The 25831-nt window shown below is 36.6% G+C and overlaps 1 protein-coding gene across 2 annotated transcripts in view; it reads left to right on the top strand.

The window, feature by feature from the left end:
• Positions 1-25831, top strand: part of HEATR1 (HEAT repeat containing 1) — a 36464-nt gene that overhangs the window by 4331 nt on the left and 6302 nt on the right. For both annotated transcript variants that reach the window (XM_017817578.1, XM_017817577.1), the window contains 30 exons: positions 578-718; positions 1293-1504; positions 2733-2866; positions 3697-3805; positions 4161-4271; positions 4707-4824; positions 6072-6179; positions 6595-6690; positions 7721-7809; positions 8107-8318; positions 8585-8706; positions 9204-9398; positions 10054-10237; positions 10499-10647; positions 12410-12602; positions 13114-13286; positions 13611-13778; positions 14639-14881; positions 15573-15704; positions 16119-16225; positions 17331-17474; positions 18179-18297; positions 18529-18650; positions 20074-20202; positions 21642-21872; positions 22543-22669; positions 22960-23126; positions 23768-23814; positions 24616-24739; positions 25566-25706. In XM_017817578.1, coding sequence (XP_017673067.1) covers positions 578-718; positions 1293-1504; positions 2733-2866; positions 3697-3805; positions 4161-4271; positions 4707-4824; positions 6072-6179; positions 6595-6690; positions 7721-7809; positions 8107-8318; positions 8585-8706; positions 9204-9398; positions 10054-10237; positions 10499-10647; positions 12410-12602; positions 13114-13286; positions 13611-13778; positions 14639-14881; positions 15573-15704; positions 16119-16225; positions 17331-17474; positions 18179-18297; positions 18529-18650; positions 20074-20202; positions 21642-21872; positions 22543-22669; positions 22960-23126; positions 23768-23814; positions 24616-24739; positions 25566-25706 — 4347 coding nt within the window. The remainder of the gene's footprint in view (positions 1-577; positions 719-1292; positions 1505-2732; positions 2867-3696; positions 3806-4160; positions 4272-4706; positions 4825-6071; positions 6180-6594; positions 6691-7720; positions 7810-8106; positions 8319-8584; positions 8707-9203; positions 9399-10053; positions 10238-10498; positions 10648-12409; positions 12603-13113; positions 13287-13610; positions 13779-14638; positions 14882-15572; positions 15705-16118; positions 16226-17330; positions 17475-18178; positions 18298-18528; positions 18651-20073; positions 20203-21641; positions 21873-22542; positions 22670-22959; positions 23127-23767; positions 23815-24615; positions 24740-25565; positions 25707-25831) is intronic.

Here is a 25831-nt window from a genome sequence, read left to right as displayed (position 1 = left end):
TCCATATCTCTTATGGAGGCTGTCATGGGTGTTTTAAACATACGTCTTCAAATATTTAATGAGAACTTAAAATTGAGAATGTTAGAAGGTGAGCAAATTTTTTTTTTTTTTCAGTAAATGTCAAATGGAGGACTAGTTCTATAGTTTCAGAAGGGTAAGATGTACAATAGTTCCAATTATTTAGAGAATACGTGTGCCATCAAACTAAGCAAAGCACACACAATAACAGGGTTTGTTCACAGATATAGTAGGAGGTGTTAAACATATGCAGTTTAGCTTATTGGCTGTCCAGTCCTGAGCCTTGAGTGTTACACCAAAATCGCAAGTGATTTAGGTTACTTATTCTGATTAAGTGCATTAGGAATTGCACCCACTTCCTTCTGCCTTGTCTGCGAGGAGGAGCAGTAACCTCTGGTGAGGGCTGCTGCTGGCAGGAGGTGATGACTTAAGTTGTGCCAGTGTGAGCTGGTAGAGCTTACAGGCTGGAGTTCTGAGGTTTTGGTGGTTTTGGGGGAAGCCATATGTGCATTTGCACTTTCCATGATGTCTGAACAACCAATTTTTTTCTGTGATCCAGGTCTTTTCAGAGTGTCCTGGCAGCTCAGCTCAATTGAGAGTTCTTCTTGTGTTTTATGCTTCCACCATTGTATCAGCTCTTGGAGCTGCAGAGAAGATAACAGACACTATAGTCTCTATGCTGCTCCCTTACATCCAAAAGGTACGTGAAGCTTTGTTTTCCTTCCTGAGTGATGAAGTGTACTGTGAGCTGCAGACATGCATCTGCAGATGACATTGAAGAGGGACATTCTGTGTGGTATGCATTGTACTACTCTTAGACTCCTTTGAAACATCAGGCAGGTGAGGGTCTATGAGAAATAATGTTTTTTCACACCTCAAATGAGCACTTTAAGAACTCTGTTTCCCACTCTGCATGAGGAATGGAGCTGTGAGAAGTAGATACACAGTTTGGATGAACATCTTTTTCTTTGAAATTTATCTTGCTAAACCATGAGGAAATGGAGTAAGGGTGGACAGCCAGCTCTGATATCCTCTTTCCTCCAGGAACTTTGTTAATGAATAGAGCAGCAGTTAATAAATATGTCTTCTTTATCCGTACACCCTGCATGATAACTTTTTCATCTTGAAAGTTGAGTTTATAAATCCTTTAGATGTTAATGCATGGAGACAAAGACAGTGCAATTCCATGCATGTCAGAATAAAAATTATTTTTATGCTAATGTATTCTTTTGTGTTATTCTGTGTTAAAAATTCACCTTTATCTCTTCATATAGGGATTGAAATCCTCTATACAGGATTACAGAGCTGCAACATACATGATAATCTGCCAGATAACAGTAAAAGTGACAGTGGAGACTTCATTGGTGCATTCCCTGATGTTACAGATAAGCAAGACATTATCTAAAGTACCCTCATTAGTCAGGGATGGGCTGGCTTGCTTGAACCTACTTCTACAAACTCAGAAAGGAGATAAACTTGGGAAAAAGTAAGTCTACATGAATTCAGTTTTCCCACTTTTTAAATTCCCAGACTGTGCTTTGATGATTTGAATTTTGTATATGCTCATCATTAAAGGAATACTTCCCTGTGAGAAATTTTGGTAGTTTATATTTCAAAGGGTTCGAAAATTCCTTTGGCTTACTCTAAAAATTTGTATGCCCTCTACAGCTAAGGAGTCTCAGTGGTGTGAGTCTGTCATCTTTTGGTCCTTCTGCTGCCACTTCCCCTAGTAAAATATTGCTGTCAACATACAAAACTAAACCCTGTCAAGTAAGAGATTTTCTGGAAAGTGAGAATCACAGAAGAGAAGCCAGCATAATAATGGTAGTGCAAATTGGAGCTTATATGAATAGCTTGGACAAAAGTTCTGTCCCTTCAATGGAAGGGCTTTGAGTTCCTGTAGTTGAACACCTTGAAGCATAAGTGCTTCTACACCACCACTTCTTTGGTCTCACAGGTCAGGTACATGTAGTAGGTACATTCCCATCGATCTGTCTGCACTGCCCTGACACAGCTAGCTAGTGCTGTTAACATGCAGTTGCACACAGTCATGGAAGTCCTACATGTTACAGGGAGTTTGCTTGCTTGAGCAGAGAGGTTAGCGTGGATATTCCAATAGAAAAAATCTTATTAGGGATATGTGAAGTGATTACCTTCAAGATACTTAAACACTGTCATAGTAGAGGAAAACAAGTTAAAAGCTAAGGTGTGGGGAACTAAGGAGAGGCATGTTAGATAGATTATACAACATTCAGTCAGGTGGGTGCAAAAGGAGACTAGGTGCCTTTGTATTAGCAGGAAGGGAAATTGCTTCTACTCTGAGGATTTGTCATTGAGCTATTACTTCTCATCCCTTCCCTTTGCTGCTGCTGGGTGATAGATATGCTCCTTGCAGTGTGAGGGTCTCTCTTCCTGCAGTCCATACAAGTATTTTTTTCTCATACCAGCAACTTTCCAGAAAACATAGGTACCATCGCAGCAGCTTCTCTCAAGATGACTGGCAGTACCCTGTTTTCTTCTTGGATATTAAATATGCCAATAAACCTTTGGCAGTAAGTTAGTGGAACCCTTTGAATCTTTTCAGCGTTTTTTTACGATGAGGCTGTTACCTGATGCTGAAAATCGAATCCTCAGGAAGTCTGCATGGTTTTGAGAGTGTTGGTAACCCAGATGAGCATACGTAATTTTTTTCCCCCCTTTGTTCCATTGTGCAGGCCGTTTAATTATCTGTGCAAGATCCCAGAACTCGTAGTGCTTTTGCAAGGCCTGTCAGCAGGATATGATATATCTCCTCTTCTGCATTACCTGTTGCCTCACCTTGTTCACGCTGTCGTGAAAAGTGATACAGGTAAGTTAGCACATGTTCTTTTTAAAACTTTGTTTAGTCTTAAGGACAGATAGCTGAGGTAAATGTCACAGCTGTGTAATTTTAGTTGCTTCTTCTATTAAAACTGTGCCAATACATGTGAAGACCTGATTGAGCTTTTGTGTGTTTTTTGCTTTTTGTTTATCTAGGCCCTAGAGAGGAGGCTATTTTAGGCGTTATTATACCTATATCGCTTTGACTTAGATGTTGATTTGCAGTATTTCAGCAGTAACTTAATTTTGATGTATGAAGTTTCTGACTCTTAGAGAGATGTATTGTAGTACTGCCAAATCTTTCTTAGGTAGATTACATGTACTCCATATGTAGTTTAATTAGTCAAAATCTATTTTTATCTGATGAATTCAATGTGCCTGGGAACAGTCTGGGACAGCAAGGCTGACTGGCATGCAGTAGTAACCTGTGTCTGCACTAGTGAGTCTGCACTGTTTGCACTGTGGCCTTGTAACTGCTGAATCAATTGGGAAAGCTATTTTGTTAAAAAGATCCAGATTGACACAAGAGAATGTTGTAGAGAGTTGCTGGCACAGATTGTAGTAGGAGATCTGGAATCTTCCAAAGTATACTTGAATTTATTGGTAGCAATCCAACCTCTGGCATTTTAATGGCATTGATATAAAGCATTTCTAGCAGCTCATGGAGAGTTACTGCTAGTAATCAATGAACTTTGTGGTCTTCAGGTCGTGTGCTTGGTTCACCAGATGTGATGCCTGTACAAGCTGTTAGCTTTAAGTGGTACGAAGGGGTTATTCTCAAACTGTTTTTCATCTTTTGTGGTTGTGCTTTGTCCTTAGAGGAGCAAGAAGAATCTGAAGAGACAGAAAATGACATTTACATCAGGCACCTCCAAGCTATTCTTGAGAGTTTACCACTGGAAAAGGATTTAGATTGCCTGCTAGCTTCGTAAGTTAACTTCAGTTATTTTTTTACGCAGTACTGCAGTCAATTCTGGTTTAATAACAACTAATTCCTGACAATGGCATTAGCATTATATGAGCATGTTTTTCTGAGTTCATAAGTTAACTCCAGACCTGAATTTTGCAACTTAAACATTCGGTAACCCAGAAGAACTATGCTTTTAGCACTTGTGGGAGTACTTGTGGGACAAGTACTTGTGAAACTTCAGGCCAGGAGCAAATCTGTACTTGCAATAAGTATTGCATATTAATCCTAACCTGTTCAGCACTGTGTTTTATAACAATAATGAAAACTGTACTATGCAAAATGTGGTGACTTTTCCTTTTGTTTGTAATTTTAGAAAGTTTCTTGAAGAGTTTATCTCCTGTGGTACAGAGGTTGAATCTAATCCCACCAAAATGGCTGCACTCAATCAAAAGATTCTTCCTCTTATCAGACTTCTTGAGAGAAAGTAAGTTCCATTTGTCTATTACAGACCCACAATCTGTAGAGTGGTTATGTCAGCTTACTGGGGGTCGTAAGCCCAGTATTCTTGACAAAATAGATATAGAATTAATAAATGACTCCTAATCTTTGTCCAAATTTTATTTTACTTATCTGTCCCCACGTATTTTGTTATCACTGTGATACATGGACACAGACCTACTGGCTTTGTAAAGCTGTTCTCTGTGTAGCATGACCTGCTCTGCTCATTATTTGTCCTAATGGTCTGCAATTCATCTGTGTTACAATGTAATGGTTGATTTTCTTTGCGAAGCTACTTAAAATATCTGGTTTAGATGAGTGTGGGTGCATTGTTTCCTTGTATTCCCTTATATTTCTGCTGTAAATATATGTTCTTCTGTCATCCTCCATGGCAAATGTTGATGGTTTTGTCTGTTGGCAGGTATCCTAAAGCCTTAGACTCTGTGTTGGAGAAGCACCTGGAAGATTGCACAGATGAGGCTGAACAAAATCTTTTTCACCAATTTATTTCTCTTTCATTAAGCTGTGGAAAATATAAGGTAGGTAGAAGCTCAGATCCTAGCTCTTATCTGGTTATACAGTCAGAAGGCAGAAGGCTGATTTTTGGCAATGTTCTGCTCTCTATTCTTCTATATAAACAAAACCTCTACCATTCCCACAAGAAAAAAAAAATGAAAAAAAACCAAAACAACCCCGAAAAACCAAAACCAAAACCAAAACAAAAACAACTAACTTGCTTAAAGGTGATTTTGGGGATAAGGGAATTAGTCAAAACTGTGATAAAATCAAAAGCTAAGTTTATGTTTATCATGAGCAGTCACGAGCATGAGCTTTTTTTTCATGGTTAAAATTTATATATTTCCACCTGCTCCAATTGCTATCAATAATTTTTTTTTCCTTAGGAACATGGCCACTACATCTATTGAAATGGTCATTAGTGACAACACAGTAGTGCCCAGCGAGGCCTCATCTTAAAGATGTTGTCAGTGTTAGAGGTGTCTGTTTTGGGAAAGCTAACGACTTTGTCACTGTTGAGAGAAGGTGGCTTGGTCTTTTCCTTGCGTTGATTTTATGAATGTTTAGAGTCAGTAACAAGGAAGAATAGAGTGACTACATAGTTCTTCCATTTCTGAAGAGCAACTGAAACTCAGCCTAACACAGAATAGCCATGACTGCAACAGATCTGTCCAAGAAATTCATTAAGAGATGATTAGTATTATGGCTGTTGTTTGCAGTGATTGAAAGACTGAAAGCACTTAGGAAAATATGAGAAACTACCTAAAGAAGTGCTTCATGTATTTTTATACTGATTTAACAAAGGCACAGATTCTGTGGCTGAATAACAAGTGGATTAACAGAAAACCAAGGCATGTAGAACATAGGCATATGACTCTCTTCCAGCTTTTAAGGTTCCTGAGATAAGTGCACACAATTGTATTGGCAGGGATGCCTTTTTAACAGTTTCTGTCTGTGCTCTGTCACACTGACATTGTCACTAGAGCTTTCTCAGAATCCTTAGATAAGTGTAATGCTTTTCTAGGACATAACAGCATCTGTAGCTTACTATACTTCTCACGTATCTTCCAAAAACTGTCTGCAAAAGTGAAGAAGACCAAATTTGAAATAGGTATACGACATTATTGTTCTGTAATTTAACTATTTACGTCTTGATTATACAGGTTTTCTTCTGGTACAAAAAATTGCTTTAAGAATGTCTCGCATTATCCTTGTGTATATGTAAAGTATTTTTAACATGCATTGAGTCACTGTGAAATCTGTATTTCAGTTTCTGGAAGACTCTGATACCTCCCTTCTACTTAGTTTGAATCATCCTCAGCCTGCTGTGCGGGTCCTCGCTCTTCAACATTTGAAAGATGTTATTGAAACATCAAAGGTTTGTGTCCTGAATCTCTCGCAGAACTGAATTAACATAGAATGTCTTCAAAAAGCTGTTTGCCAGACTTAACAGTCGAAGATGAGTGGTGTGTTAAACTGTGCATATGTCATCTGTACGATTTTTTCATGGTGTTTTTAGTAGGTTTCTGTCACCATTTTCCCATATTCTGGAGTCTGGATGTAGTTCTTGTTTATTAAACTGCTTTCGTTCTAAGATAAAATCTAAGTTAATGAATATTTATAGTTTCTTTCTTTTGTTGTTGAAAGTTAGTCTGCCTGTAAGGTTTAATGTAGATGATATTACCACTTCTCTTACACTAGAATTCAGATATTTCATTAAAAGCCGGTAACTTTTGCTACTGACAAATGCTTTTTTTTTTTCCCTTTGACTCTGTTTTTCCTTATTTTTTCAGGAGGGCTTTGATCAGGCTTTCATAGAAGAAGCAATTTTTGGTCGGCTCAAGGATGACAACAGAGATGTTGTAATGTCTGCTCTCAGTTCTTTGGAGGTAAGTAAGTATCTTTCAATATGCAGGATTTTAGCTGATCTTGCATATGTGTGTCTAGGCTGTATTCTTTGTAGTTGTCCGTCTTGTACTTGTGTCCTTAGTGTGTGACTCTGTCCTTTAGCAGGATGAAGCAGCATAAATTTAGGAGGCTTGTGCTGTTTACCACCTCACAATTCCCCTGCAAGTCTGCTACCTGATCCTTCCACAAGTGTTTGCAGTTAACATGAATTTATTGGGTTTTTTGTGGGGTTTTTTTGTTTTTTTAGTGTAGTTACTAGAGCATGTTTAAATCTTTGATTATTATTTGAGGTGTGCTTCTTGCTTATTCTGCTCATTTTTCTATAAAAAAACACGAGCCATGCTGTTTGCCTTTTGGATGGCAAATGGTGCAGTCACAAGTCATTACGCGATTGAGAAGCGCTCAGTTGAGTTTTTCCATATGGAAGTCATTTGGTCAGTTGATAGTGGCAAAGTCCTGAACTCCAGCTCAGGTTTACTGGATAGGCCTCTGGTATGCATTGTACTGATTGTTTCCAGCTAGAGTAACAGTCTGTCTTTATTGCTTCTGCTAGTAGTAGTGGACAATATTATTAGCAGTAGTATAATTGGTCTTGTGTTTTCATTCATTCTCAATCACTAAAAAATAGGAATAGAAGCACGTGAGTGCTCCTTTAAACTTAAGTATCCTTTGTTAATGTGCCTTATGTTTTAGTCATCCATGTGCAATGTAAAGTAAAAGCAATTCTTATTTAATTAAGTGTTTTGCATATTGTTTATTATCAATTTTACCAAACATTTCTGCATTTGATAAATTCTCCATACTTCAGCATATCTAGAGGGCATACCAGTCAGCCTTATAACTTCTGCTTACCCTGATAATAATTTAGTTACAGGAACATCAGTAGGAATACAGTTAGTGATGTTTGATCTCTGTTTCCACTTGGTATAGCAGATGCATTTTCCATTATGATGTGGTAAATTATTTTGAATATTATTGTACTTTCATTCATTTTTCTTGATTACTTTTCAGATTTTCAGGGAACAAGTCAATCCAGAAGTTGTGGTATCAAGTCTTTTGAACATCTTCCAGAGAGCAGATCTTTCAAAGGAGGGAAAGTGGTATGTTTGTGCCTTTTTTCAGACTACATTCTTTCTGTATAAATAATTTTTTTTAAATGTAACTCTAAAGAATACTTTAAAAATGTTTTTCTCTGCAAATGCTTTTTGTTATGCTATCTCTATGCTGAATTACAGGAGAAATGTTCAATTATTTGCATACCATTTCCCATTAACTCCTTATTTGTTCTCCGTGCTATTTGGATTCAGAAAATCACCGTGGAAAATAGAGAACAAATCAAAGAAGTGTTGCTGGTATGATTTAACAGTGTATCTTCAACATGATTTGTTCTCTTTTAGGTGCAAGGTTTTGGAGCGAGCAATAAAAATTTTAGTCAAAGAGGAGATTTTGAAAGAGAAGAAGGAACTACTGGATGAAGCAGTAATGCAGTTGTTACCTTTTATGGTAATCACTAATGCCAATTCAAAATCTTCAGATTGGAAAATGGCTGTTTGTCTGTCAGAGTCTGAGCTCTGCTCCTTACACCCTTTACTGAAAGGCTGGCCAGAAGGTAAAGCATTAATTGTAACTAATTTTGTAAGAGAAAAATTGTGACGAGTTAGGACAGCATCCTTAATGAACCTAAACATGTATTGAAGGAGGCTGGCTGTCATTAGCAGGCTATCATATTGTGACTGTGAATAGACTTCTTCAAAGAACTTTTTGAAAAGATGTAGAAATTGTCTAGTATGTTTCTGACTGATTCTAAATATTGAGCCACCAGTGTGTTAATATTGTGTACCTAGATTATCTGATTTTTTTTATCCCCTGGAGTAGCTCTTGAAGAGGCAATTAAATCTACCAAGTCTGCAGAGTTGATTGGAGTGGCCAACGAGAAAATGATTCTACTGCTTTCTAAAAATTTGACCTCAGGGGACCCTTCCTTACTATTGCAAATGGTATGTGTGCCATGTTACCCTGACCTTAAGAAATTTTACTTTTCAGGTGGTCACTGTAGTAGAACAAATGTGATATGGAAGAACTTTGTGTGCTCTTCTTAGCACTAGTGTGCTATCATCAAGCTGCTAAGCAAATATAAATAGATATATTAACAAACCACAATACGATCTAGATAAAACAGATTTCTTCCTTAACACAAAGAAAAGAAGCAGTGAAGCTATTACCTATTTGGAAAAATGACTGATGTAACTAAATTCAAGGAATTTTTAGTTTCCTGAAAAAAAATGAGAATAAACAAGTATACTATAGAAACAGATGTTTGTGCATTCCCAGGTTCCAAAGAGTACCGTGACAGCAGATAGTAACTTGTTACCTCTGATAGAAGGTAAAAAGGATTTAACTGAACATGCAAAAGAAAAATGGTGTAAAGTCATACTGAAGTCCCACTGTCTTACAGACTTTTTGTTGTTGTTTTTTCTCCACTCCTTTTTCTAAGGTTGATGACCTGATACTTGTTGCTGAAACCGAATCTGACAGTGTGAGACAGAAAGTAATTACTCATATAATTGGTTCATTGCTTGTTCAGTGCTGCAATACACAGATGAAGGAAAATTATTTTTCAGTGGCTATCAGAGTCTTCTGCTTCTTGGATAAAAAAATAAAAAATCTCAGAGCCTGTGATCCTGCAGAGGTAAGATGCAAACGCTGTGGAGAGGGCATTTTCTTTATATTGGAGAAATCTGTAGGAACAATGTTCAGAAAGAGTATTTCTGTATCTTGCTGCCCTCCTTTTTTACTTAATTTTTATGCATTTTTCCTCTCGGGGCTTTCTTGATTTATTTTGTTGTGAAAGAGTTTTGGGATTTACTTTTGTGTGTAAGAAACCCACGTGAGCAGAGCTGTGTTTCTATGTGTGCATCCCCTCTCACACATAGCGATAAATGGTAATTAGTTAATCTGACCTCAGATTATTCCATTAATGAGTTTTTGTATATGCAAGTATTTGAAAGATATGGATTATGTCACTGGAACAGCGAAATGAAAGTATTAAGCTGAATGTCCACAAAATGTTGTAACTCCTATTCCCATTGAAGAGACATTCTAGAGAGATTGATATTTTACTCTTCTGTTACCTCATGAACACTGTTAACTATGGTAGAAAAAGCTGGTGTAGGTTTCAAAACTACAGATGCGTGTTTCAATGTAAAATCAGAAACATAAATCACTTCATGAAGATACCTCTTTGGAGATTGGAAATTAAATGTTGCTGAATTTTAATGCTAAATTTCTGTTTTCTGTTGCATGAAGTTGTGACAGAATACATTAAAATCAATTTTCATTCACAGGAAACTCCCCTAGATTGGTCTGTTGAAACAGTAGAGGAAACTGTGGTGCCTAAGGACTTATTAAGTGCATATATAGAAAAGCTCAATAGTGATGAGACTGCTCATGCAGAAGAGTCAGCTATGTTCCTGTTCTTATTGAAAAACTTCATAAATGGCCTAAAACCTCCTCTGTCCTTTCCAAAAGGTAAGTGTTAAGATTTTGACTGTCCTTTACATCAGTGAAGAAGGAAAGTTAATTTTTTTTTTTTTGGAAGTTGTTGGAAACAAAGAAATTTTGCTTCCCTAGCCTTCTGCCTTTGTTGTGATTGAGATCTGAAAAAATTACTTACTTGTAAACATGAAATCAACTAAAGGTATTGTCTCCTTTTAACTAGAGATGTCTGTTTTCTCTTGGTTCCTGAAGGTGTTTGTATGCATCCACTTATTTATAACCTGTATTTTTTAGAGGAAACTTGGTGGAATCCTGAATCTCTGAATCAAGATAGCCAAGACTTCCTGCACCTCCTTTTGGGGCTGTTTGACCTGCTTGTCAGTGGAGCTAGTGAAGGCAGCAATGTTATTCAGTACAGAGCATTGATGAATCTCTTACTCAAGGTACTATTTTTGTATTTGTTGCTCTGAATTATTAGTCATCAACTATTATGCAATTACATTAATTTTAAGAAAACTGAGAAAAATGGTAAACAGATCATGCAACACTGCTTGTGGCATACAAGTATTGTGAGAAGATGAAAGTCTAAGGTTCAGCTGGTTACTTTAATTAAATGTAATAATGGAAAACAAAAGTTAAAAAACCCCAAACAAACCACAAATGGATCAGTTGAAGCAAAGGTGAAAACATAACACTGGTTTCTAGGACAAGATCAAGAGCTTAAAGTTTGAGCTGAAAGTTTTGGCTCTATCTGGTAGCAAAAGGAGGGGTTGCTCTATAAAATTTGGTAGTGTTTAAGTATGGAAATTGAAAGGAAAACTTTTAGAAGAAATTATATGTTTCCTTATTGCATCATCTCATGGTTTTCATGTGCATCAAGTGATACATTTTTTGGAAGAGAATAAGGAATTTTGTCAGTTTTGATTTTAGATGGCAGAGGGTAATAACTGTTCATTCTGAGGAAAATGAAATCAAGTAATTGACACAAAGCTGCTGTTACTGGAATTCGATGCTGTTTCAGCAAGAACAGCACATAACAAACACAAACAAAAGAAGGAAAGAATAGCAATGAGTTCATAACAAAACTTGCTTCTGATGTTAATTCGTGTATATAACTTTGTCTCATTTTCTGTCATTCCAAGATCTAGTGAAATTATACTGACATTGGGCTGATGAAGAGATTTGATTCAGTGCCTGGCTAGTTAAAGGCTGTCAGCAGGAAAGGAAGGTTATTTTGGTGGGAGGTTTTGACTGAGGAAGCTGGATCGTATTGCACAGAAGAGAAGAAATTTGGAGGAGAAAGTTTGTGGAATGGGGTTAATAATGCCCCAGGACCTTGTGAAGACAACAGCTGCAATAATAATTTGCTTCTTTCACTTCTGCAGTACTGTTGGTCTCCAGTTTTGAGGGTTTTTAATTTGAAAGGGACAAGACAGTTATTTTTGCCAGCTCTAGAACAGTTAATGTAACTGGAACTTTGGACTTGTGGAAAAGAGAATAGGCAAGAGTATGTCAAGAGCTGTATCAGTGATTCTGTCAAGCTGTGTTCAGTTTGTGGGATGTTGAGTGAGTACTCTGCTTGATGAATGAAGAGCTGTTAGGATTCCAGAGAGCAATTTACAGACAGAAAGCATGCTAGCTGTTGCCAGACTATGTACTAAGTGAGAACTTTAAATTGATTTGGGATACTGTTAGGCAACGATGCAACTGCTTCAATTAAACTCATTAAATTTGACAGAGAGGTTCTAAAGCAAAGTTGAAGTAATTGAATAAATGTGTGACAAACTGAATTGAATCTTTTTGGAGCAGCTCTTACGCTTGGTAGGTGGAGAAAGCACTCTGATATGTGTCAGGAAATAGAAGATCTTTATTTTGCCATAACAGTGTTCTTGCACAGTTGACATACTATACAAATGTTCACATGGATGTGTTTTTGGTCTGTTAGGATTAAAAAAATCCCTTCTAATACCTATAGACTACAAGTTATCTCTTAAATACACTAGCTGTTAAAAAGCATCTTGTCTTGAATATACACGCAAGCATCTACTCAATATTTTCTTCCCTAAAGACACTATTTCTAACTCTTTAGTTCCCTTTTAGTGTACTCCTTTGATGCGAGTGGTTTATCAGATGTTTTGAGTAGTAGTTTACCAAATAAGTTTAAAAGGTTTCTTTCCTCTTTTTTTAAATTTTGTTAAATTTAAGGTACATCTAAAAGATTCAGAGGTTCTCTTCAAGTTCCTTTCCATTTTATGGACTTACAGTTATAACCTTTCAAATCACCTGAACTATGAGGTCAGTGCAATGCTGCAGACTCAAGCTCTATATATCGGCTATGCACTGCTTGAATCACAAACAAACCAGAAAAAAAAACAGCTGCTCTTGCCATCATCTCCAGGTAAAGTAAAACAGTATTTATCTCTCATGTTAAGACTTAATCACAATATTTTTTAATTTTTTCCAGTTTTACTATGTTTTATACCATGAAGGGTATCTGTAGTTTTGTTTAGCTGCACTAGGCTGAGACAGCTCTTTCTGCTGCAGTTACCAGTCCGAGCTTGGAAGTGAAGCCACTTTTTTTTTTGAATTATAAAAGTGTTAAAGGAATACAGAGCTGTCCTGAAGAAGTCAGTTACAGCACCTTACTTTCTGTGCAGTACCAGGTGTGACTGACAGTCAGTAGCAATATATGAACTCTGAGCTTAAACATGAATATAAGGACTGTGATGAAATTCAGACATGGATCTTTTAAGATTCAGGTTACTTTTGTGCGCTCTAAAGGTTTACAGTGAAAAGACAGGACTTTTTAATTCCAAAGTGATGTTGATGCCTCTTCAGAGACAGCTACAGTAAAATTCTGACTGCTCACTTTATTCTCTTCCTCCTTCCTTCCCTGATTCTTTTGGCAGTGGTGATATCTTTACTAATTAACTTGGGTAGTCCTGTGAGTGAAGTTCGAAGGGCTGCTCTGAACTGCCTTCATTCTTTGAGAGGGATAAAGGAGTCTCTATTTCATCCTGTTCTTCAGCATTTGGAGCAAAAGACAGAAGAGATTGTATCTGACCCTACATACATAACACAGGTATTTTTCTTATTAAGGTGTACATTAATACAAGTTTTGTCTGCTGCTGTGAGCTCCCATCTTTTAGAAAAGAAATCAAATTAACCAGGAAAGTTAATAGCAGACTGATTTATAATTTTTTTTTGTAAGTTCTATAAAAATATTCAAGTGATTTATTACATACAGAGAGCTGAGAATCTAAGAGGCATTAACTGTGGTTTATTTACAAATTAAGAACTCTGTTTGTATCTAGATTGCATTATTGTGAAAGCATCGAATAAATGTTGTTTTAAGGCATCTTTATTGCAGGGAAGGAACTTAATTTTCATTTTGTTAATGAATTAGACTATGGGAACTCTATTTGAGGAACTTGAGACACAACCAAAACAGAAATCCCAGAAGAAAAAATTGTTGGAAGCTTTGGAAAACATACTTGATTGTGTACAGAGCCCTATTTTCCCATCATATATTGCAAGAAACTTAATGAAAATTCTTCATGAAGTCCATGGTGAAGTAAGTGCCACCTTTTGAGTTGTTTTATGGGTTCTGCACTTGATTGGAAAGCTGAAATCAAATTTCTTTTAGTAATAATGTTGTTAAATAACTTAATGATGCGTTGGATAATTAGGCATTCAGTTGACACCTCTAATAATATGTGGTTATGCTGCAAAATATGGTTTAGTGAAACACAGAACATTTGCATGCTCCATCCAGGAATGCAATGTCTGCAGCATTTTGCACTGGAATTTTTAAGGAAACTCCCTTGATATTATTAAAGAAGACTGTTTCAGAAGGAGATTCTTCCAGAAGAAATTTATTACCTTGGTTAGATATCAGTGAATATATAGAGTTTTCTGTACAGAATTGCAAGGTATTAAATAGTACTATCAATTTTATTTATATATATTTCCCTACTCTTACCTAGCGTATTCAGAATTCCCTAAGTGCTGGTAAATACATGAGTTCAAAGTTCAAAAAATTAATTAAATCAGAATGTTTATGCTCTGTTCAGTTGTATGTATCTTGAAAGGATTGCAAACTGCATAGAGGGTGAGTGTTCTTGCCTCACATTTGGATTTTGTTGAAGACAGCAGTCATAAATCCATGAGAATATTGCCTTACTTCTGTACTTTAAAAATATGAAATACTACTCTGCAAAGCAGAATAGCAAAGTAACGGATGAGTATGTACTCCTGGTAATCTCACATTAAGTCTTGTATTTTTCCTCTTGAACAGCTGTTGATTAATATACTGCATGCAGTGTGTTACTAAAGAGGGGATGGAGATGTTGCAGTAAAATGAAGCTGTGCTACTGAAGTTTGTTAAATCAAGAATGGATAAAAACTTACATTAGAAATTTCCCCTGTTTGCAGATGATTCTTTCTCACCTCTTGCCTGTACTAGACCAGTTGCTAGAGAAGGTCTTTAAGAAACCTGAGGCAGTTTTGAAGGATGAAGTTATTCTCCTGCATCTAATCCTTGGAAAGTTTAATGAATATTCAGCACCCCTCTTGTGCAAGAATCAGCAGAGTCTGGATTTATTTATCAGAAGTCTACATGCTGCCAAGAAAATATATGAAGAAATTCCACCATTTCAGATCACAGCACTTGGGCAGGTATGGATTTATGAAAGATCTTTATTTATGTGCTTGAAGAAACTAGCAGTGTTCTTTCTGTGTGAAGGAGTCCGTAGCTTTTGACCTGTCTTTCTTTTAGTACAAGTTTTTGAGGTCTCTGTAGTGTCTTTGGAACATCTAAACAGCTGCAAAACTTTCTCCCTTAAAATTACCAGAAAAATTTCTGCTTGCTCAAAATAAAAATATTGTAATTTGCATGCAGATGAATATATGTATCATTACAGATACTACTGTTCCACAGTTCTTAGTTTTTTGTCAGTCAGGCAAGAGCTTTACTTAATATTTTTCTTCTGAGGAAAAATTGTTAATAAAGTACAGTGGGTGATAAATAGTCTCATTTGAAGGAGGCTACAAATTCAGGCCTTCTACTAGCCAGGTGTTGGCTAATCCCAAAGGCTGGCAACAGCGAGTTTGTTCCCCCCATTAGGCAAATTGTGTGCAAAATTTCAGGAATCAGTATATGTCAGTTGGATATTTCATAAGTATATGATTGGTATCTAGGAATTCCTGGATATATACAAATACATAGTAAATATGCAAGTTATTGCTATACTAACATGTGTGATTGTGTGTGTCATATATAATCTGATATATCTAATTCTATAGCTTGTGATTTTGTTATCTTCTTACAGTAAACCTCTCTGCATCCTTTCTTTTGTCCCTTTTGTAGATTACTAAACCATTCTTTGCAGCTGTGTCAGATGGGATGGTGCAACAGAAGCTACTAAAAGTATTGTTTGACTTACTCCTAAACTGTAAGAACCCTCTTTGTGCCCAGACAATTAGCAGTGTGTTTAAAGGGGTAAGTGGCAAACTCCAGAACACAGAAATATGTTCAAACCTGTTGCAGTGAGATTTGGTGCTGCTACATTCAGTAACACTTGTTGTTTATATCATTTGTAGCACAAAAGGAATCAGAAACTATTTGTCAAATATTAGAATAGTGTTAATGGCATGGAAAGTTTGTTAAGTGACTGCTTTTAGAAGCTATTTCTTTAAAAGCCATGTATCAGTCATTTACTACACTAAGTGAAAGAATTCTGCAGAGTTCACTTCTTTCTGCTGCACTGATTTTCATTTTCTGGGATATGACTTGAATATGTGGATTATATATCTATATGTGCATGAAAGGGATGTGTTTTTAGAAAAAGGATGGAACACAGATATATGATGTGACACATAGTTCATTGGCGCTTGCATTATTGTTTTGTTTCAGATTACAGTGTGTGCTGAGCAGATTGTCAGAGAACTGGAGCCTCCTGAGAAAACAAAAAGTCTGGCTACTGTTCAACAAACTAGAAGGCAGAAAATGCAGCAACAGAGGTAAAATAACTAGAAGCCCACAAATATTATCTGTACAGTTTGAAAATACCACTTGTCTTAATACATTGCATAGTCTGTATTGAAAGCATAAACATCTATTTCTTCTTTTCCCCTGCACAGTAAAATCGCTGAGCTACTTTTGGCAGGAGAAAAACAACTCATGTTGCTGTTTGAGAACAGATGGAAGAACAGTTAAAATTTAAAAAAAAAAGCATTTTTAATCTTGACATTTCCTTTTACAGAATCTGACTTGACACAGTTGAACAAGATTAATTTTTGTTGATAGTAAAGTTGGTTTTTAATATCGATGCATGGACAGATTACATACACATGGCTGAAACCTACAGATGCTCATCAAAATGTTCCTGTTAGTTGACTGAAAAACAGTATTTTGTTTCTGTTAAAACAGTAATATAGCCAGTAATTTTTAGACCTTTGTCTTGTTTCTTTTCTTCATTCTCATAAGGAAAGAGCTGCTTTGTCTGCTGTATTTATTCTCTTCTTTAAACATTGTCTTTCAGCCATTGTTGAAGCAGGATATTGACCTACTTTGACCTAGAATAGCTGACCTAGAATAGTTGGTTTGACTTAGAACAGTCATTCTTATTTTCCTTTCCTTGACCTTTTTTAACAATCATCATCTGTTAGATTGATCCATCTGTAAATTGTATCTGTCAGTTTATAAACACACAAGCTCGCACACACCCCGATTGCTTCCTTAGTCAGTGTGTTAACCACTAGTAGTTCCAAAGATGCAAGTTTCCTGGATGGCAAGCAGATCATCTATTGGATATTTATTTGGTAATAGATTTTATTTTTTTCCCCACAGAAGTCTTCATTTTGTACAACCTTTGTATACACAGAAGGCATGCTGTACTTGTTTGTTTTTTCGAGTTTGGTCTGAATTTTTCGTTGATTATTTAAAATGTGTTGCTGCTTCAATCCAAAGCCCACACATTGCCACTTCTCCCAGGAGCAGCAGTTAAAGACATTACTATGTGAAAGAAAACTTGCCTTTTTTTAATTACTTCTGTGTGTGTTCTCTGAAACACTGTACTATTTCTTTTGCAAATGTATATCCTCGTTGTTTGTCTTACCTTTTTAGAAAGCCTCAAGATGCAGAATTGGCACCAGAAACAAGCCACTTCAGCTGGCAGAGGGTTATGCTTATTCTGGAATTACTGCAGCATAAGAAGAAGCTTAGACGTCCACAGGCATTGGTACCGGCTCTTTTCAACCTGCTGAGCAGGTAATGGTGCTCCCATTACCCAGGAGTCCTTGAGCCCTCTCTTCTGCATCAAACACTCTAAAGCATTAAAATATGGGCTACTTTGTCTCTGAATCAGAGAAGGGGAATGGGAAGTTATTATGATTTTTTTCCCTTTAAACAGTGTGATGGACTTTCTTAAGATTTTTACCTGATGCATAGCTTTTTATTTGAAAACTTTGTCTGTCTGGCAAAGGGGTTGGGATTGCCAAGGATTAAAACTGGCACAATTGACAAGAGTCGTATCTTTGACAGAGCTAGTATAATACTCTAAGCTTTAAAATTCCTCCTAACACATGGTGGAACAGTCCTTGTCCAGTGCAACCTAGGAAAAATATTGCTTTTCCTGCCAGCCCTATCTCCAGGCACTTAGGAAAGTTTACACATAGGTTGGGTATTTGTCTTTCTTTCCTTATGACTTGCCTTTACATAGACTGGCAATCACAGTTCAGGTTAGACTTATACTTTTGACAGTGCTTTGATAAATGTGTTTTATAAGACCAGTTGATGCAATCGAAAACAAAAAAAAGAAGAGACACTTTTTGGTGAAGGCTTTTTAGAAGCTTCTATTTAGAACTTAAGTAGAATTAAGATTGCAGTTTCTTATTTGTGTCTTAATATGCAGTTTGGTCACTTATTTTTCCTGTCTCCTTTTTCTATCTCTATGTTTTTTCCTGAATGTATAGGTGTCTGGAACCTATGGCATCAGAAGAAGAAAATATGGAATATACAAAGCAGCTTATCCTCAGCTGCCTGCTAAGTATCTGTCAGAAATTGTCGTCCAATGGTAGCAAGGTCCCAGCAGGTAAAAGTCATCACTCATTTCTTAGTACTTCTTTTACCAGTACAGCATTAAAACAAGGTCTCTACCTTTTTTTTTTTTTAGTCTACACTGTGTTGTTGAGGAGAGAGAGATTCCTCCATAAGAGTATACAAGTTTGCCTTCCTAATCATTTTTTGTAGATCTTGAGTGCACAGTTCATTCCTATGTGGTTGACCTTTAAAGTGTTAATCAATTGATGTTTTTTACTTGCAGATATCCTTGACAAAGAAAAATTCAACGTGGAACTGATAGTTCAGTGCATCAGGATATCTAAAATGCCCCAGACACACCACCATGCACTGCTGCTCCTTGGTGCTGTTGCTGGAATGTTTCCTGTAAGTAGCACCTGAAATTTATGTGTCAGCTCTTCTCTTTGGGTTCCAAGTGTTGGGTAGAGTGATGAACATACAGAGCTGTTCTATGGGGAGAAACTTTCTGAAAAGAGCAAGAGGCAATGTACAGGTTGCCTCCACTTTTATGGCTTTTCATTCCATTTTACTTGAAAAGAAACTTCTAACTTGATGCTTTGGTCACCATTTGTGGCTTGCAGTGGAGCACATTAGAAATGGAAGAAGCTTTCTGTCAACAGCCCTGCCTCACCTTCCCACTGTGGTCACCATTCTCATGCCTTGTTTCTTCCTCCTCCTGCTTTTTTATATAAAGAGAGAAAACACCTGGTGTGATAGCACGTGCATTCTTACAGTTTCTATCTTATACAACACTGGAAAATGTAGTTGTAGTTGATGATAAAACCAGGTTGGTCTGATTTTAATTGACTGGGAAACAGGCCTTTTCTTCTATAGATTGAAACTTGACTGTACACTCTTCTAAGTAAGTTTTTTTGCTTTGAAACAATAAAAGCAGCAAAATGAATCCAGTGTATCAAACTCAGTTTGCATCTTTATATTTACCTCAGTATTTCACACACTTCAAAAGAGCATTTTTCCCAAAAGGCAAAACTGTAATGTTTTTGACAAATTTTTGGAGGACTTTGTGGTTTTATTGTTTGGTTTTTGTCTTCATCTTATTACCATAACCTGCTATAAAATTGAGCATTTGTTTACAAGATTTTCATGGTCAGAATACAAGGAAACATTTTGTATCAGTCTCATTTTTCTCTTAATATATAAAACACTTCTTCCATTCCCTGAATGAAAAATGTTCCCATACTTTCTTGCTCTTAAGTTTCATAATTTCTGGCAAAATCTAGGAAACTAACTTTGAGCTAGGTGACACTTCTAATCCTGCCCTCTTAAAATTAATTACTTTGATTACAATTTAGGCCCCCAAAAAGACAAAAATTTAAATGAGCATGGTTGGTTTACATTGTATGATTGTAGATGTTTTACAGATATAAAAAGGGTGGGTGGGAAAGGTATGAAAATTACCTGAATCTGTGCCACAATCACATTTGTGCTTCTGCAAATCTCCTCATAGCTGGTTTTGCTTGTTATATTACCATGTCTCTGAGTGGAAGGATACAAGGTTTTTCATCAGACTAAACTCTCAATTTCCACTCTTTAAGTACTTGCTTAGAAGTGTCTCGGTTTCTAAATAATATTTAGAACTCTACCAATCACGTAGGAAATAGTATTAAGGGACAACATACATTTAAAATTAGTTTAGGGAGATTTTTGGAACATACTCATCATTCTCCTTTTTTTTATTATAGGAATCTAGTGACATTGTGAGAATGAGAAATGCCTTAAGGCATAATATGCATAGCAGGATAAACTAATTTCATCTGTTCTTTTCCAGGATAAAGTTCTTCATAACATTATGCCCATTTTTACATTCATGGGAGCAAATGTCTTGCGTCTGGATGATACTTACACTTTCCAAGTGATTAACAAGACAGTGCAGATGGTTATTCCTGCTCTTATTCAGGTAAATTTGTCTACTTAATGGAAATATTATTAATTAACTAGAGTAAATGATTTAGAATATAGATAGTAGAATAAGTTTTCACCTATTCTAGATGTATTTTTAGATAGATACTATATTTTATGTAGTAACTATATTAACAGACTTCTCTGTGTCTTACCAACTGAGTTCATCAGACTAGTGCTTCTTTTCTGGCTTTTGTGTTCCTGCACTTTATAAATGGTTTAGCCAAAATTATCAGAACTGTACATGAAGAGGACTTAAAACATACTTTAAATTCAAGTTTTTCATCATAAAAATAACAGGCAAGTTCAGTAGAAGAACCATTGGAAGTAAAAACTGGTTATTAGTCCTATAATAATATAGTCATATGAATAATAGACATGGTCTGAAAGAAGTGGAAAGCTATAATATTTGACAAATGCTTTTATTCTTCCTGCTGGTGTTTGTGGGGCTTTTCTTGGTTTTGTCTGGACCACTTACGTAAATACATCGTTGTTTTCAAAGGGCTTTTTTCATTCAGATTTTATTCTAGATCATTAATAGATCAAACAAAAAATGCTATATAAATTTCTTATGTAAAAATGAATTGGAAGAAAAAATGTTGTCTTCTAACAATGGGCTGGGAATTTCTCAGAGTATTTTTAGTATGTATACATGTTTTTCATCCTCTTACAGTTCTCTGTTGAAGAAATCAAGTTGTCATCTCTCTTTTTATGTATTTTTTTATCTAGAACCTTTCATAGCAGCTAACATAAGTTTATGTGACAAATTATTCACGGCACACACAATTATTAAATGTGGCAAGAGCCTAATGTTACTTGCCTGAGAACATGTAAACTATGTATATTATTTTTACTAGGCCCTTGAATCCAAGACCCTAAATACCAGGCTTACAGGCAAAACTTTCAGAATGATGTGGCATCACTTTCTCTTGAAAATTCCTGTTTGTTTCAGCTGATGCCAAGTAGCAGGTTTTCTCTATTTTCCTTTTTCCTTTTTAATCTTTTTTTCCTTTTTAATCTTTCTTTTTTTCTGATTTTTTCCTTTTTTTCTTTTTTTCTTTTTTCCTTTTTTTTCCTTTTTTTTCCTTTTCTTCCTCTTCTTCCTCTTCTTCCTTTTCTTCCTTTTCTTCCTTTTCTTCCTTTTCTTTGTTTTTTTTTTCTTTTTATTCCTTTTTTGCCTTGTTGTCTTTTTTTCTCTTTTTTCTCTCCTTTTCTTTTTTTTTTCCTTTTATTTGAAGCACCTTCCTTTAACACTGAAAAGGAACTGTGTGATCGAAAGCTTTATCGTGGAGCGCTTACATTTCCCTTGAGATTGTGCATTTAGCAGTGCTGTTATCTGGCACGTGATGCTTTCTCCCATGTTATGAAATTAGTAAGGAAGATCTTACACCCATCTGCCATAACCTGTTTGAGCTGCCTGTACCTGTTTGTACACAGGCTGAAGACAGTGATTTGTCAGAGTCCTCAGGAAGTGTGGAAGAGGTGGTGATCAAGATCATCCGTGTGTTTGTGGATGCCCTGCCCCATGTGCCGGAGCACCGGCGCCTGCCGATCCTGTCCCAGCTGATCACTACGGTGGGGGGAGACAAGTTCCTCTGGGTTCTCCTGGTGCTGCTGTTCGAGCAGTATGTGACCAAAACTGTAACAGCAACATCCAGCACAGACAAGGTTAGCAGACTGATGGAGTCGACTTTTCCCTTGAGAGACTGATCTCCCTCTTTCTGTTCATGGTTTTACCTTTAAGAATGTTCACAATAAGCCCGTGGGTTATGCTGAAAAAGTGAGCTCTGAGCTTGTGCTGTAGCAGAACCTGATGGTGGTGTTGGCTCTGATTTGTAGTGCACAAACAATATTATTTTGTCCTGGAGCCTGAACAATAAATCAGGTCATATTGTACAGCAATCCTTGGCCTGAAGAGCTGATAGGTAATTAGGAAGTGCTTCAATATTATTGAAGTTGAGGTTTTTTTCTTTAATTGTTTGTGAAACACGATACTGGTCGTCCTGTACAGACCAAGATAAAAACCCTATTATGTTTTTGTGTAGGCAGGCCCTCAGACTAGGTGAAATCACAGTTTATGGGCAAAACTAAAAGAACTATTATAGGAACATGTATCTGAGAAGATACAGTCTTTGCAGCAGCAGTTTAATCTCTCTCTACACCCTCTGAAACTATGTTCTCTCCAAGAGCTTGCTGTTATCCTTGGTGTTAATCCTGGCAGTGTCCAGCTCAGCATGGCATTTTCACAAACTCGCTGAGGAGTTTTTGAGTCTTTTTATCACTATTATGTTTTTTAAATTCTTAAAATGTTTCTTTTTTATTTCTAAACCATTAACAGGATGCTGTTCTGGAAGCAGACACTGAATTTTGGATTTTCATCTGTTGTGAATTTAATGTACGTTCGCAGTTCCAGAGCATGATGAAAATAATCCAGTACTTGACAGAGCTGCCAGAGAACAAAGAAGGTAACCACAAAGCAAAGCCAACAAATGCATGTAAACCTTCCCATTATGAGGGACAAGAAGTAATGATTTTAAACTAAAAGTGGGTTGATTCAGACTAAATATAAGGAAGAAATTTACTATGAGAGTGGAGAAACACTGCAACAAGGTTGCCCAGAGGAGGTGGTGGATGCCCCATCCCTGGAAATGTTCAAGGCTAGGCTGGATGGTGCTTTGAGCAACTGTAATTTTACTTTGTTTCTATGATCAGAAATTAAGTATCTTTTTTTCTTGGATGCAAATGTTTTCATCAGATGATCCTGGGTCAAAAAAGTCAAGAACATGCAAGACAAAACCAAAAAATCAGGATGGGCAGCTCTTTAATGTGGAGTCTCACTCGGACAAACAACTTCGGCATTTCAAGTTCTTGTCAGTCTCCTTCATGTCACAACTTTTGTCCTCTCAGAGCTTTGTAAAAAAGGTAAAAATAGCAGATTACTTTTAAACTGACCACATTAAGTAATTGTGCTGTACTGTAATAGATGAGGTTTAATTTACTTTTTAGTCTGACTTTATTTTCAAAGGGGTGAAAGAATACACTGTCCAGTGTATCTTGCTGACAACTTTATTGATACAATTTTTAAACTTCTCAGTAATGTTAATTATTTTTTAATAAGGCTTTTCTAGATAGACTCCATTTGTGTGTTCAATGAATAGGTAATCAAGTGAAATTCTGGTCCCAGTGGATTCCCACTGGCTCTATAGAGTCTGGGATTTCTCTCACAGCCTCTGTAATTCCAATTGCTTTAAGATTCATGATTTGTGCTACTACCTGAAAAGACAAAATGTTACAAATTTTAGGCTCTGACTCTAGCTGGCCGTAGTCCCAGTTTTTCAGCTGCACGTAATCCACCAGCATGAAATGTATTTGTCACTGTGACTGCCCAAGGTTCTCAGATTTTCTTATAGAATGATGGCTCAAGTACAAATGTGGGGACTCAGAATTACTATTTTAGAGGACATTTAATTCAAAACAAACAAATTTGTGTATTCTGGAATATTAGCTTAATGAGGGGAAGTAAGTTTCACATTTAACATTTTCATTCCTGCTTTTTAAACTAGATAGTTGAATGTGAAGAAACAGAAGAGCTGCAGAAGTTGGAACAGAGGTATGTTTAAATCTGCTGCACTCCTCATATTTCTAGCTTTTATTGCAACCTGGGAATATTTTTTAAGTGTAGTCCTATTAGAATATCTTTTTCCCCAAGGCTACTTTTCTTAATGTCCTCTGCAACAAGCAGTATTTATTATGTGCAAGTTACTTGGGTTTTGTTTTGGTTTGTGTTCTTCTCTTAATAGAATGTGGGGAGGTTTATTTCTGAAAGATTACTGTACCCAGTATCTACTCTTTCTGTATTTTTGACAGTGCTTATTTACATACTTGGTGATAAGTATCATGCTATTTATGGTTGAGTCGCTAAAAGAATTCCAGATTAGTATTCCTTCATTAGTAGGAAAAAAAATCATTGTTCACAGGTGCCCCTATACTGGTGTAAGGAAAATACCATGATCACAGATCACAGTTGTAGCCATTGTGCTGTAAAAGCCAATGATACAAAACTGAGGGGTTTTTTTGCAGAAGCCTAACTTTTGTATTTGTTCTAGGAGAAAAAGGGTGTAGGATTTATTTTAAATGCTGTGTTTCTAGAATGCTCATCTTTAAGTGGCTGTATCTTCCCAGACTGTTTTTGTTTTAAAACTGAGTTCTTAAGCAGAACTACTGTTGTGTGTAGGTGTTCATTTGGGGGGTACCAGGTAGATGACTTTGAAGACATAGTAGACATGATCTGCTAGTCTCTCCATTAGCTGTTCCATTTCCTTTTATTTCTTGTGAAATTTTATGCTTTCTAGTAATAGAAGTGATCTTCTTTAGTCTCCTTGTTATTAAAATACACTTCTTTTCTATCTAGGCTATTAGAAGAAGTTCTTCACTATATAAACACTGTGGCATCTTCAGTGGAAGGAAATGTGGACAAGCCAACAGCCAAATTTTGGAGGGTTCTGCTTAGCAAGTGCTATGATATGCTGGATAAAGTATGTCTCATTAGCCCTCATGTTAGCAGTGGCACATTTCTGCTTTTGCTTATTAATATGATTATAAACTTCGTAGGATTTCATGTTGGATTAGTGCTAAACCTCATTGGATGGTCTGCAGTCTGGTGCATCATGAATTTAACCTCATCTAACAATTTTAATAACTACAGCTAACAGTTTCTTAGAAAAAACAGGGGGAAAAAATCAGGAATGCTTATTTCCTTTCGTTAGTATTCTACTGGCTGTAAGCAGTGATTTCACTATCTATCCGGTGGAGAAGAATGGCTTTTGGCAGCATTTCTCACTGTTAACTCATAAAATTAATAAACTAATGCTAATGGAACTGTTTCAAATTCCATGAAGAAATATGCATCCCTATGCTTTTCTTTCTAGTATTTCTCTGATTAGAAGTATATTTGTAGAATTGGACTGGCTGTTTTGTTGCATGCTTTGGAGCATACATGTTTTTACAGCTTGAATTTTTTTTTTACCTGTGAAGCATATTCCAGTCTTCATGACATACATGCAGAGGGCATTAGCAGAACTATTTTATGGTAAGGAGGGATAGCTCAGCAGTGTAGACAAAAGGAATTGCTGAGGAAATCTCGGAGCTAGTAGATCATAACTGATTAGCAGCCAGTGAGCACAGACTGACTGGAACCTGCTTTGTTGCTTTTCTTGCCTCAGATACAGCCTGTCCTCCCTTCTTTGATCCTGAAACCCATGAAGGAAGTCGAAGAGAGTTTGCCTGTCGTACTTGGAGGCTACCATGTCTCAGTGCATGGAAAAGCTTTTATTATATTGTTTTGTTTGTGTTTCCTTGTAGGTCAATGCCTTATTGCCAACAGAAACCTTCATCCCTGTGATTGGGGGACTAATGATGAATCAGCTGCCATCTGTGAGACGCAAGGCAATGGACCTTCTGAACAATAAGGTGCAGCAGCGCACGAAGTGGCAGAAGAGCCAGGTGAGACGAAGTGATTAAACCCAGTTCCTGTAGCAGAAGTACCCAGAGATTGATTTAGAAATGCTTGGCTCTGTGTAAAGCTGTCAAGTGCCAAGCCTGGTAGGCAGCTCTTGAGTAGTAAATAA

The sequence above is a fragment of the Lepidothrix coronata genome, unplaced genomic scaffold, assembly GCF_001604755.1.
Source record: "Lepidothrix coronata isolate B3197 unplaced genomic scaffold, Lepidothrix_coronata-1.0 Scaffold61, whole genome shotgun sequence".
NCBI classification, from domain to species: Eukaryota; Metazoa; Chordata; class Aves; order Passeriformes; family Pipridae; genus Lepidothrix; species Lepidothrix coronata.
Note: the sequence above shows the minus strand (reverse complement) of the source record. Positions and strands in the feature narration are given on the sequence as shown.